Here is a 13,306-nt window from a genome sequence, read left to right as displayed (position 1 = left end):
TCAGGCTGTTTACCGTCAACACGCGTGGAATAAACACGCATGCGCGTGCGCGAACTTCAGCTGGCTGCGGCGCGGAGCGAGTGTGCGCGTGAGGATGAGAAAGAAAAGTGTTTAAATCGCGCGACAAACTTCCTGTTGTCTCTCGGCTGCCCGTCGACCGGCACGCGACTCCATCCGTTACTCCAGTCTCAGAGTGCGCGAGGACAGCACTTGAGCGCGCGCAGGGTCAAAGAACGGCCCGAGTTGGAGCGAACAGGAGCTTTTTACGGCTTTTTATCCGCATTTTAACCTTGAAATCGAGTTTTTCCCGACATTAACCGTCGCTTCGTGTCGTGATCGGTTCGTTTTAACGCTTCTGTGACAGAAGAGGAAGATTTAACGGGTTTTTACACCCGAAAAGTAGATTTAAACCGTTAACGGCAAGTTTTCCAACGTCTGAAATACGGATTTTGTACCTCTGATACTCAACCTCCTCCTCATGCTGTCTCTGGTTCAGAATCCGTGACTAAAGTGGATTTTAGTTTGGAAGTCAGGCGGTTTCGTCCCGGTTTAAAGCGGGAGCAGGATGCTGAGCCTGGTTCTTGTGTCCTGGTTCTGTTTACTGACCCGGTGTCAGCATTTGGACTATGACAGGTAACTCAGACTTTATTTCACGGTGTCAAAGTTCATGTAGTTACCTTTAACATGATTATATGAAGCGTTTTCACGCAGTTTTCTCATCTGAACCTAGTTTTAAACTAGTTTTATCACTAATGTGACTTTATAATAATTATATCTCATATTTAAGACTATAATAATCAGATATTTTTATTAAAGTTTGCTTCTTAACAGTAACTAGAACTTCTAACAGGTTTATAGATGTACAGATTGATGTATATTGTTGATAATTCTACCTTCACATGTGCACCAGGTGGTTTAATCTGTTCAGATGTGTATTTTTTATTTGTTTAGCTGTGTGTCGGAGCTAAAAATGATCTTATGAGGAGATAAGGCTGAACATTGTAAAGGCTGACATGAGGAACACTGTAAATATTTCTGTAATTCAGGATGATATGTATGAGGCTCGGGGGGGATAAAAGTCAAGTGTGTCAGCAGTAAAAAACAGCCAAGAGGGAGTAATAATAAGGGAAAATGTGATGGAAAGATAGAAAGTATGCAGAGGGAGTGGAAAAGGAGGAGGACGCCACCCTCCCCTCGTCTCCGGCTGATATAATTCATGTTGGGACAGGCTCGGGGAAACAGGAGAACGTATGGACTCCTCAGCCGGTCTGAGCCGGCACAGCAGACACAAACCAAACAGTCTGCAGCTCGCTGGCTGCCGCCATGAAGGAGCGTTTCCTGATCAATCGCCTCCAGCGGTTCCTGCTGTCCACAGGAAGCTCATCTAATCCCTCCTTTCTTTGCGTTTTGATCTTCCAGCTGCGTAAGAAAACAGAAACACGCTGTTTGTTTGTTTGTTTGTTTGTGTTGCTGCAGCTGGGCGGACCAGGCGCTGTCCGACGGTCTCTGTCGCTATGGCAACAGCGTGGAGTGCTGCTGGGGCTGGACTCAGATGGACCGGGGACGCTGTCAACGTGAGGACATTAAAAAGCACACACACACACATCCTGAGCAGCCCAGGTGGAGGTGGTTGTTTTAGTCCGTTTATTATCGATTGATCAGGATATTCTTAGTTTAATTGCACTGTTCCAGCCAGGCGATTGGTTAGTTTTACAACCCCACACCACAAAACATATGAAAAATCCGCATAAGATGAAAGAAATGCAGCGATTCTTACATTTACTTTGACTTTTATGTCATTGCAGACAGTTTGAACCCCTAAATAGTTCCTTTATTGTTCATTTATTGTGGAAACATACTTCCATTTTTGTATTTCAGGCCTGCAACACGTTTAAAAGATGGTAAATGAGCAATTTAAAGCTTATAATGAAATGAATAAAGGTTGTTAGTTCAACAGGTGATGTCAAGAAGTCATGAAAGGTTAAAAGGTTCAGAAAGAGTTTGTGTATTTCTCATTAAACTATTCAAGGAATCTGGAGGAATTTCAGTGTGTAAACAACCCTAATCTGGACTATTCATCAGCAGCTGATAGAAGCACCTGGACAAGGGATTACTGTGGAAACCTTTGTCCAGCACTACAATACAGAGTTCCATTCACAAGCTTTACTGTGCAGGAAAGAAGCCTGATGTTAACCTCGTCCACTTCTCTGGGCTCGGAGGCGTCTGGGATGGACCGTCACACGGTGGAAACGTGTGCTGTGGTCAGACCCATCAGTATTCCACATCTTTGGTGGAAGAAATGGAGCAAAGAGCAAAAGCAGCATCCAGCCTGCTGTCAGCAACCAGTCCCTGCAGCCAGGCTCTGTGATGGTATGGGGTTGGATCAGGGGGCAAAGCTCATTTCCACTTCTGTGACGGCAGCATTAATGCAGAAAAGCTCACTGAGATTTTACAGCAACATATGCTGCCTTCAAGGCCACATCTTTTCCTGGGACGTCCCAGCATTGTTCAAGCAGACCATGGAAAACCACATTCTGCCACAGTCCAAAGGCCTGGCTGAGGAAGAAGAGGTACGGGTGCTGGACTGGCTGCCTGCAGTCCTGACCTGTCCCCAGCAGAGAAACAACCACCCCCCCGCACTGCTGCACACCTTAAGACCTGTTTAAGGAGGAATGGGACAAAATAACAGCTGGAACTCTGCATCACCTGGTTTCCTCAGAGTCAGAACGGCTTTAAGTGTTGGCAGAAGGAAACAAAGTGGGAAAAGGTTCACTGACTTTATGGGATGCTGCAGGTCTGAGGTGTAGAAAAGATGTTTGTTCTCAGATTAAATGAAGTGTTGGCAGAAGGAAACGTTACAAAGTGTTGCAGGTCTGAGGTGTAGAAATGATGTTTGTTATCAGATTAAATGAAGTGTTGGCAGAAGGAAACGTGACAAAGTGTTGCAGGTCTGAGGTGTAGAAATGATGTTTGTTATCAGATTAAATGAAGTGTTGGCAGAAGGAAACGTGACAAAGTGTTGCAGGTCTGAGGTGTAGAAATGATGTTTGTTCTCAGATTAAATGAAGTGTTGGCAGAAGGAAACGTGACAAAGTGTTGCAGGTCTGAAAAATGATGTTTGAAATGAGACACAACAGGACATGTCGGGTTATTTAGCCTGTGAGGAAATTAAAGTCAAAGTAAATGTAAGAATGGTCACATTTCTTTGTTTATTTGCAGCTTTTCTGACCTGAGGTGACCTTTGAGGTCGCTGTTTAATCTGCAGCACATTTTAAGTCTGTAAATGTAAATATTAACATGAAGGTATCGGCTGCTCCTGAGCTTTGATGTTCAAAGACAGCTTTGCTGTGATCTTTTTCACACAAAATGATGCAAAACACTGAAATCCTTCCATTCACATAAATGTTTGTGTGTAGAAACCAACCGGATGATGTGATCAGAGCCACAGGCTGATGGAATAAACAGTTATTCTATATGTTTGCAGTTATTAAGACGTTCAGGAAGCTTTTAGTCTTTTAGTTTCCACCATTGTTCTCTGTCAGCACATCTGAATGTTGACTGAAGGATTATTTATCTGAAACCCGCGGCTGCTGGGAAACAGTGAAATCAGCCTAAAGGATTATTCTGGAATCTGTTTGGGTTCGTAGTTAATGGACTAAAACGTGTAAAACACGGGCAGCTTTGTGTTGGCTCCCAGGAACTGATCTGCAGCCAGCGAGCGTGACGTGTCCAAACATGATTAAGCTGTCACATGTATGTTAACACCTGTGTGTGTGTGTGTGTGTGTGTGTGTGTGTGTGTGTGTGTGTGTGTGTGTGTGTGTGTGTGTGTGTGTGTGTGTGTGTGTGTGTGTGTGTGTGTGTGTGTGTGTGTGTGTGTGTGTGTGTGTGTGTGTGTGTGTGTGTGTGTGTGTGTGTGTGTGTGTGTGTGTGTGTGTGTGTGTGTGTGCAGCTCACTGTCAGCAGGGCTGTAAACACGGACAGTGCGTCGGACCGGACAGATGTAAATGTCACCCAGGATACGCCGGCAAAGCCTGTAACCAAGGTAACCTGAGACAAGGCTTCAGCTGCAGACTTCTGAGGGTCAGGAGTTGGATTAAAAGTGTCCTGATATAACAGTAGGAGTGAGACCTCTGAGGGTCAGGAGTTGGATTAAAAGTGTCCTGATATAACAGTAGGAGTGAGACCTCTGAGGGTCAGGAGTTGGATTAAAAGTGTCCTGATGTAACAGTAGGAGTGAGACCTCTGAGGGTCAGGAGTTGGATTAAAAGTGTCCCGATATAACAGTAGGAGTGAGACCTCTGAGGGTCAGGAGTTGGATTAAAAGTGTCCCGATATAACAGTAGGAGTGAGACCTCTGAGGGTCAGGAGTTGGATTAAAAGTGTCCCGATATAACAGTAGGAGTGAGACCTCTGAGGGTCAGGAGTTGGATTAAAAGTGTCCCGATATAACAGTAGGAGTGAGACCTCCGAGGGTCAGGAGTTGGATTAAAAGTGTCCCGATATAACAGTAGGAGTGAGACCTCCGAGGGTCAGGAGTTGGATTAAAAGTGTCCCGATATAACAGTAGGAGTGAGACCTCCGAGGGTCAGGAGTTGGATTAAAAGTGTCCCGATATAACAGTAGGAGTGAGACCTCTGAGGGTCAGGAGTTGGATTAAAAGTGTCCTGATATAACAGTAGGAGTGAGACCTCTGAGGGTCAGGAGTTGGATTAAAAGTGTCCCGATATAACAGTAGGAGTGAGACCTCCGAGGGTCAGGAGTTGGATTAAAAGTGTCCCGATATAACAGTAGGAGTGAGACCTCCGAGGGTCAGGAGTTGGATTAAAAGTGTCCCGATATAACAGTAGGAGTGAGACCTCTGAGGGTCAGGAGTTGGATTAAAAGTGTCCCGATATAACAGTAGGAGTGAGACCTCTGAGGGTCAGGAGTTGGATTAAAAGTGTCCTGATGTAACAGTAGGAGTGAGACCTCTGAGGGTCAGGAGTTGGATTAAAAGTGTCCTGATGTAACAGTAGGAGTGAGACCTCTGAGGGTCAGGAGTTGGATTAAAAGTGTCCTGATGTAACAGTAGGAGTGAGACCTCTGAGGGTCAGGAGTTGGATTAAAAGTCTCCTGATATAACAGTAGGAGTGAGACCTCTGAGGGTCAGGAGTTGGATTAAAAGTGTCCTGATGTAACAGTAGGAGTGAGACCTCTGAGGGTCAGGAGTTGGATTAAAAGTGTCCTGATATAACAGTAGGAGTGAGACCTCCGAGGGTCAGGAGTTGGATTAAAAGTGTCCTGATGTAACAGTAGGAGTGAGACCTCCGAGGGTCAGGAGTTGGATTAAAAGTGTCCTGATGTAACAGTAGGAGTGAGACCTCTGAGGGTCAGGAGTTGGATTAAAAGTGTCCTGATATAACAGTAGGAGTGAGACCTCTGAGGGTCAGGAGTTGGATTAAAAGTGTCCTGATATAACAGTAGGAGTGAGACCTCTGAGGGTCAGGAGTTGGATTAAAAGTGTCCTGATATAACAGTAGGAGTGAGACCTCTGAGGGTCAGGAGTTGGATTAAAAGTGTCCTGATATAACAGTAGGAGTGAGACCTCCTCACATCTGGACTGAACCGGTCCAGATGTGCCTTCAATGTGCGACTGGTTCTGCTGCTCCCTGCGGTCTCACACAGATTTAATTTCCCATCATGCCTCAGAGAAAGGAGACACACACATTCCTGTCATGCTTGTTTGACCTGTGAGGGCGTGTTTTACCTGAAGACCCCCAAAACACACACTCAGACACACGCAGACCGCCGTTTCTAAGCATAGTTCAGCGCCTCGCAGGGCGGCTCCACCCACCTACACACAAACTTCTGATTAGAGGCTTCATTATGACTCATATCCTGACTTTAAACAGCATATGGCTTCAAACACACACACATGTTTGCAGTACCATCTCTCTGAGGACACTCATTAACAGAATGCATTCCTGAACTTAAACCTGACGTGACCGGCAGCAGCTCCCCTCATCACAAAGGTTTAAACCCTGCGCTGCACCACTGGGGACACATCCACAGCCTTAAACTGGGGGTGTTTACATTAAAATACCTCTGGAAGGTTCATCCTGACAGTAGGAGCCTATAAGCTGATTAAAGTCCCCATAACATGAGTAATGCAGGTACACACACACACTTAAAACGCTCCTGGTGGCTGAAGGCTGAAATCAAAGGTTAATCCTGTGAGTTGGTTTGAGTGAAAACACAGAAATGGAGCTCCCAGGCTAATGTTTGATCCCCCCCCCTGTTCTGTGTGTGTGTTTCAGACCTGAACGAGTGCGGCCTGAAGCCGCGGCCCTGTAAGCACCGCTGCATGAACACGCCGGGCAGCTACAAGTGCTACTGCCTGGACGGATACATGCTGCAGCCGGACGGCAGCTGCAGGAGTGAGTTCACAGGTTCTGTTAGTGTGGAGGCAGTCATCAGAACCAGACCCCCCCACACAGCCCGGTCACATGAAAAAGCCGGGGTTTTTGCCCCCGCTCCTGTCCTCCAACCCTAACGGACCGTGTGCAGCACCTCCTCTGCCACGCCCGACCCGAAACATTTAGCAGGCAAAAAGCTCAAAATGCCTATAAATCACATGTGAAAAGTGCAGAAAGCAGCGTGCCGTTTATACCTTTAGCCACCAGAACACGTTGCTGAAAAAGATGGGTCCCGACCCGCTTCTAAACAAATTCTGTAAGACGTATAAACACAAAGCTCCATTATTTACCTAAAGCCCACCTCAGAGCTGCTCGTTAGCTGCAGATCAGCTGATTCCTGGCAGCAGCCTCACCTCCCGGTGCTGTTTGACTCCTTTATGCTTTTCAAAGAACAGCCCGGCTGGTAAAAACACCTCTGTGTTGCCCACGTGAATCAGTTTCATGATTTCAGAACAAAACTACAGGTCAAAGGTCAAAGTGGCTGCATGTGAACAACTGAAGGTGCTGCTGGGGCAGCAGAACCGAAAATAGCTATGAATAGGGTTGGTTGAGTGAAAACAGGTGAGTGAGTCCCAGGAGACGTGGGAATGGGACCGAGACAGCTGAGGAGTGATGGCAGGAAACAAGAATACAACAGAACCCAGAAACCCAAATAAGAACTGACCCAGAGAAAAGAAACCAGCACAGATAAAGCCCAGATCCGAGTCCTTCCAGGAGTCCTTCCAGGAGTCCGCTGGTGTGAGCAGAACCTTCTGATCACCATCTCTGAAAAGTCACTCTATGCTTCGTATGTCTTTGCCTTTCCAGATGTCAGAACCTGTTACCATGCCAACTGTCAGTACGGCTGCGAGGTCATCAAAGGAGAGGTGCGGTGCACCTGTCCGTCTCCGGGGTTACGGCTGGGCCCGGACAGACGCACCTGTGTGGGTCAGTGTGTGTGCGTGTGTTCGGCAGACCATGAAACGCAGCTTTGCCCTTTGTCCTCCATCTTTCTGTGTCTCCCTGCAGACGTGGACGAGTGTGCGTCCGGCGGGGGGGTGTGTCCTCGCCGCAGGAAGTGCGTGAACACGTTTGGGAGCTTCATCTGTAAATGCCACCTGGGCTTCAGACTCGTGTACATCAACGGGCGGTACACCTGCATTGGTGAGTTTAACCTGGTGATGATGATGTGTTCTGGACCAGCTGGCGTCCAGCATCACATAATTAATGTTTTTATCTACGTACGCCAAGTTTATTTAGTCTTTAAACGACGTGGGAAGTTCCAGATGATTCCAGGTTTCAGTGATCCTGAAGCTTCATCCGTTCAAACAATTTATGAGTTTATGAGCTGTTTATGAGCTGTTTATGAGCTGTTTATAAGCTGTTTATGAGCTGTTTATGAGCTGTTTATGAGCTGTTTATGAGCTGTTTATAAGCTGTTTATGAGCTGTTTATGAGCTGTTTATAAGCTGTTTATGAGCTGTTTATGAGCTGTTTATGAGCTGTTTATAAGCTGTTTATGAGCTGTTTATAAGCTGTTTATGAGCTGTTTATGAGCTGTTTATGAGCTGTTTATGAGCTGTTTATAAGCTGTTTATGAGCTGTTTATGAGCTGTTTATGAGCTGTTTATAAGCTGTTTATAAGCTGTTTATGAGCTGTTTATGAGCTGTTTATAAGCTGTTTATGAGCTGTTTATGAGCTGTTTATAAGCTGTTTATAAGCTGTTTATAAGCTGTTTATGAGCTGTTTATGAGCTGTTTATAAGCTGTTTATGAGCTGTTTATAAGCTGTTTATGAGCTGTTTATAAGCTGTTTATGAGCTGTTTATAAGCTGTTTATGAGCTGTTTATGAGCTGTTTATAAGCTGTTTATAAGCTGTTTATGAGCTGTTTATAAGCTGTTTATGAGCTGTTTATAAGCTGTTTATAAGCTGTTTATGAGCTGTTTATGAGCTGTTTATGAGCTGTTTATAAGCTGTTTATAAGCTGTTTATGAGCTGTTTATGAGCTGTTTATAAGCTGTTTATGAGCTGTTTATGAGCTGTTTATGAGCTGTTTATAAGCTGTTTATGAGCTGTTTATGAGCTGTTTATGAGCTGTTTATGAGCTGTTTATGAGCTGTTTATAAGCTGTTTATGAGCTGTTTATGAGCTGTTTATGAGCTGTTTATAAGCTGTTTATAAGCTGTTTATGAGCTGTTTATGAGCTGTTTATGAGCTGTTTATAAGCTGTTTATGAGCTGTTTATGAGCTGTTTATGAGCTGTTTATAAGCTGTTTATAAGCTGTTTATGAGCTGTTTATGAGCTGTTTATAAGCTGTTTATGAGCTGTTTATGAGCTGTTTATGAGCTGTTTATAAGCTGTTTATAAGCTGTTTATAAGCTGTTTATGAGCTGTTTATAAGCTGTTTATGAGCTGTTTATAAGCTGTTTATGAGCTGTTTATAAGCTGTTTATGAGCTGTTTATAAGCTGTTTATGAGCTGTTTATGAGCTGTTTATAAGCTGTTTATAAGCTGTTTATGAGCTGTTTATGAGCTGTTTATGAGCTGTTTATAAGCTGTTTATGAGCTGTTTATAAGCTGTTTATAAGCTGTTTATGAGCTGTTTATGAGCTGTTTATAAGCTGTTTATAAGCTGTTTATGAGCTGTTTATGAGCTGTTTATGAGCTGTTTATGAGCTGTTTATAAGCTGTTTATGAGCTGTTTATAAGCTGTTTATGAGCTGTTTATGAGCTGTTTATGAGCTGTTTATAAGCTGTTTATAAGCTGTTTATAAGCTGTTTATGAGCTGTTTATAAGCTGTTTATGAGCCGTTTATGAGCTGTTTATAAGCTGTTTATAAGCTGTTTATAAGCTGTTTATAAGCTGTTTATGAGCTGTTTATGAGCTGTTTATGAGCTGTTTATAAGCTGTTTATGAGCTGTTTATGAGCTGTTTATGAGCTGTTTATGAGCTGTTTATAACAGTCTTTCAGGGCCACCGAACATGAGCTTTTGTTCTGAATGCAGTTGAACTGTTGAATCAGAGGTTGTTTCTGTCTCCAGATAAGGACACCCGGCCGTTCTGCGTCCTGAATCCTTTCTCTCCAAAGTGCAGGTGCAAAGATGGCGGCTGCAAAGGTAAAAACACCTCTTCACAAACTTTTAACCATCAGCAGGATTTTCCTGCCACGCCTCAGTCTGAGTGGGTTTTTCCACTTTCAGTCATCCCCAAAGTGATTCTGGAGCCACAGCGACCCAGAACCCCCACCTCCATCAGCACCGCTGCTACCACTGCTGCTACGACTGCTGCTCCTGCTACACCTGCAGCTGCTACAACTACAACCACTGCTCCTGCTACACCTGCAGCTCCTCCAGCTACAACCACTGCTCCTGCTACACCTGCAGCTCCTCCAGCTACAACCACTGCTCCTGCTACACCTGCAGCTCCTCCAGCTACAACCACTGCTCCTGCTACACCTGCAGCTCCTCCAGCTACAACCACTGCCATCACCACCAGATCTCTATCTCCACCCACAGATCCAACAACCACCACAACTAAAATTACCTCTGCAGTACCTGCAACCACTACAGCTGCTCCATCCACAGCTGCTCCATCCACAGCTGCTCCAACCACTTCAGCTGCTCCATCCACAGCTGCTCCATCCACAGCTGCTCCAACCACAGCTGCTCCATCCACAGCTGCTCCATCCACAGCTGCTCCATCCACAGCTTCTCCATCCACAGCTGCTCCAACCACAGCTGCTCCAACCACAGCTGCTCCAACCACTACAGCTGCTCCATCCACAGCTGCTCCATCCACAGCTGCTCCAACCACTACAGCTGCTCCATCCACAGCTGCTCCATCCACAGCTGCTCCATCCACAGCTGCTCCAACCACTACAGCTGCTCCATCCACAGCTGCTCCATCCACAGCTGCTCCATCCACTGCTCTGCCTCCAACTACAGAAACAGAAACTCCACCACCACCTACGACCGCTGCTACTACAATGTTTACTGTTGCCCTGACAACCACGATGCTGCCCACCACCTCCATGGTAACGACCACAGTGAGCAACAGGATCAACAAGGATGTGACCCACAAACAGAGAGGAGACGTGCACAGTGAGGACACACACACACACACACACACACACACACACACACACACACACAGCAGCTGGGACGGTTTATTGATCAGAAGCTGATCAGATGACTGATTAATTCATCATATTCTGATAAAAACAGCCTTAGTTTGTGCTGCTCGTTCTTCTTCTCTGATGCTGCGGTTTTAGTCCTCTTGGTTGTACATTAAATGTTTTTGATGCTCAGACAAAATAAGTTGGAAAAGCTGAGTTATTGTGTCATATTCTGTGTGTGTGCGTGCACGTGTGCGTGTGCACGTGGCAGTACCTCGACAGCCCGGTCACAACCAGGTGTGGGAGTTCGACATCGAGCTGGGAAACACGGCCGAGGACGCCAGAGACGACCCAGGTGCGTCTGGTGGTTTTACAGAAGGATTCTATCACTCTGCAGCCTCAGTTTCAGGCTGTTTTACAGCCGTGCAACACGTGCACACAGCTAACATCCCTGTGTGTGTTGCAGAGGTCGGCGTGCTGCACTGCACCTTCCTTCACGGCATTTGTGACTGGATGTCTGAGCGGGAGGGAGATCTACACTGGCAGACCGTGCACACTCCTGCAGGTGAACTGGAGATAAATGTGTGAGATGAAAGCAGCTGTGGGCTGTGCTCAGTCTGAGCTGTTCGGACATGTTGCCGTGAGCTCTTTGCACAGCATCAAAATAAACTGGTTTTAACAGCCGTCACACGCTGTAATTTAGCACAAAGCAGAGTTTATTCCAGCTGTTCGTGTCATATTCTGCGCTTCTTAATAATTTGACAGTTTTCTGAGGTCTGGTATGAGGCAGACTTAATCCGTCACCTTGGATACGACCTCCCAGTATTTGGAGTCTAAATGAAATGATGCTGTTGGTCTCAGGTGAGCAGTACCTGTCTGTCCCCGAGTTGAAGACGGGACAGAGGAGCGTTCGAGGCGCTCGACTGGCCGTCCAGATCGGCCCTCCCTGGAGCCACGGCGACCTGTGTTTCTCCTTCTCCCATTGGCTGACGGGGCATCATGTGGGCGTGCTGCAGCTGTTCGTCAGGAACAAGGGACGAGATCAGAGGTACCAGAACTGTTCTGATCCCAGCTTTTACACGTCAGCTGCTGCTGGAGGCGGCTCGCTGACAGCTTCCTGCTGATTGGCTGTTGCAGGTATGGCCCCGCCCTCTGGAGCAGGACAGGTGGACACGGCTGGAGACAAACGCAGGTTACCTTGACGACACACTCTGTGGACAGGGTGAGTCTCACACACACACTGAGTTTTCTCTGGTTGGTTGTGTTGTTGATGATGATGTCATTATGTGTGTGTGTGTGTGTGTGTGTGTGTGTGTGTGTGTCTGTGTGTGTGTGTGTGTGTCTGTGTGTGTGTGTGTGTGCGTGTGTGTGTGTGCAGGTGTTACTGAAGGTCGAGCGGAGGAAGGGTCAAAAAGGACAGATTGCAGTTGATGATGTCACACTGAGAAAGGGGGCGTGTCGATGACATCAGCACAGGGCGGACATTTAATCCTCAGACCCGCGGGTCACATGACCAACGCAGCGTGCTGCTGGGTTTTAACGAGGTTTGTGACGAAGCTTCAGGCTGACGGAGCTTCCCTCAGAACGGTTCTTCAGGTTCCTGCGGGTCACAACAGGACCGAGAGCCGTAAATTCTCTCCTTTATGATGTCACTTCCTGTCTCCAAACCAGGAAATTAGTTTAGGAATTATTTGAGAGCCAGTGCTGCACCTGCCTCCCACTGAGACAGGCTCCCCCCCCCCCCCCCTTCATCAGGTAACGATGATGATGATGAACGGTTCATTTGTTCAGGCAGCATTCATGTAATTAACTGAGCATCATTCAGAAAAGATCTAAAAATGATCAGAAATCCGATCTGAAGAAATGAGGAAGAAAGTAAAGAAGTTGATCCTGAACATTCAAACTGAACTCTGCTCCTCTGTCAGATGTTAACGAACCTAAATAAGACAAATATTCACTCTGTTTTTGCTGTTTCTGGTGTCCAGAAAGGAAAAATCATGTTTCTAACTGAAGCACCGATCTGAGACTGAAGCAAACTGGAACAAAAAATGTTAAACTTAAACCAAATTTACATGTTTAATGTGTTTTTTTAAAAATAAAACTTTTTAAATGTTGCATTCAGACTTTTATTAAAACACAAATCAAACAGAATATCACATTTTTACTTTGTAAAAGTATCGATCCACTCGTTATTTATATTTATTCCCATGAAAACATGTTAAACATGAACATAAACCCAGAATCTGAGGCAGTTTTTCTCAGTTCTCAGCAGCTTTAAAGTGAATCTCTGGTCTGAGCTCCTTTATTCTCCAACACAGCCTGAACCCTCTGAGACAAGCTTTCTGTCATTTCTTTAAGGAGTCTTCAGGAATAGTTCTCCAGGCTTCTTGAAGGACATCCCAAAGCTCTTCTTTGGATGTGGGCTGCCTTTTGTTCCGTTCTCTGTCAGATGATCCCACACTGCTTCAATAATGTTGAGGTCCGGGCTCTGGGGAGGATTCATCCCTCCATAAGACCTGTTGCCACTGATTTTCAGTCCACTTCTTGTGTCATTTGGCACAGCTCAGCCTTTTCTCCCTGTTTCCCTTCCTTAAGAACGGCTTCTTGACAGCCACCCTTCCATGGAGCCCATTTCTGATGAGGCTTGGGCCAACAGTAGATGGATCAGCTGAAGGTCCAGATGCATCTCTCAGGTCCTGTCAGGTCACAGCTGGATTTTTTCCTCTTTCTTAAGGACATCACTTTCAGATCC

General features: G+C 45.9%; 1 protein-coding gene across 1 annotated transcript; it reads left to right on the top strand.

The window, feature by feature from the left end:
* Window positions 1–77: 77 nt before the first annotated feature.
* On the top strand, window positions 78–12,515 carry LOC140281947 (nephronectin). The gene is made up of 13 exons (XM_072376469.1): window positions 78–633; window positions 1,477–1,574; window positions 3,952–4,044; window positions 6,299–6,418; window positions 7,265–7,384; window positions 7,466–7,600; window positions 9,482–9,556; window positions 9,641–10,540; window positions 10,826–10,909; window positions 11,021–11,119; window positions 11,416–11,602; window positions 11,692–11,776; window positions 11,933–12,515. Exons 1-13 carry the CDS (start codon window positions 566–568, stop codon window positions 12,017–12,019), a joined length of 2,151 nt encoding a protein of 716 aa, XP_072232570.1. The 5' UTR covers window positions 78–565; the 3' UTR covers window positions 12,020–12,515.
* The last annotated feature ends 791 nt before the right edge of the window (window positions 12,516–13,306 follow it).

Source organism: Leuresthes tenuis, unplaced genomic scaffold (assembly GCF_036924035.1).
Source record: "Leuresthes tenuis unplaced genomic scaffold, fLeuTen1.0.hap1 SCAF_22, whole genome shotgun sequence".
Lineage (NCBI taxonomy): Eukaryota > Metazoa > Chordata > Actinopteri > Atheriniformes > Atherinopsidae > Leuresthes > Leuresthes tenuis.
Note: the sequence above shows the minus strand (reverse complement) of the source record. Positions and strands in the feature narration are given on the sequence as shown.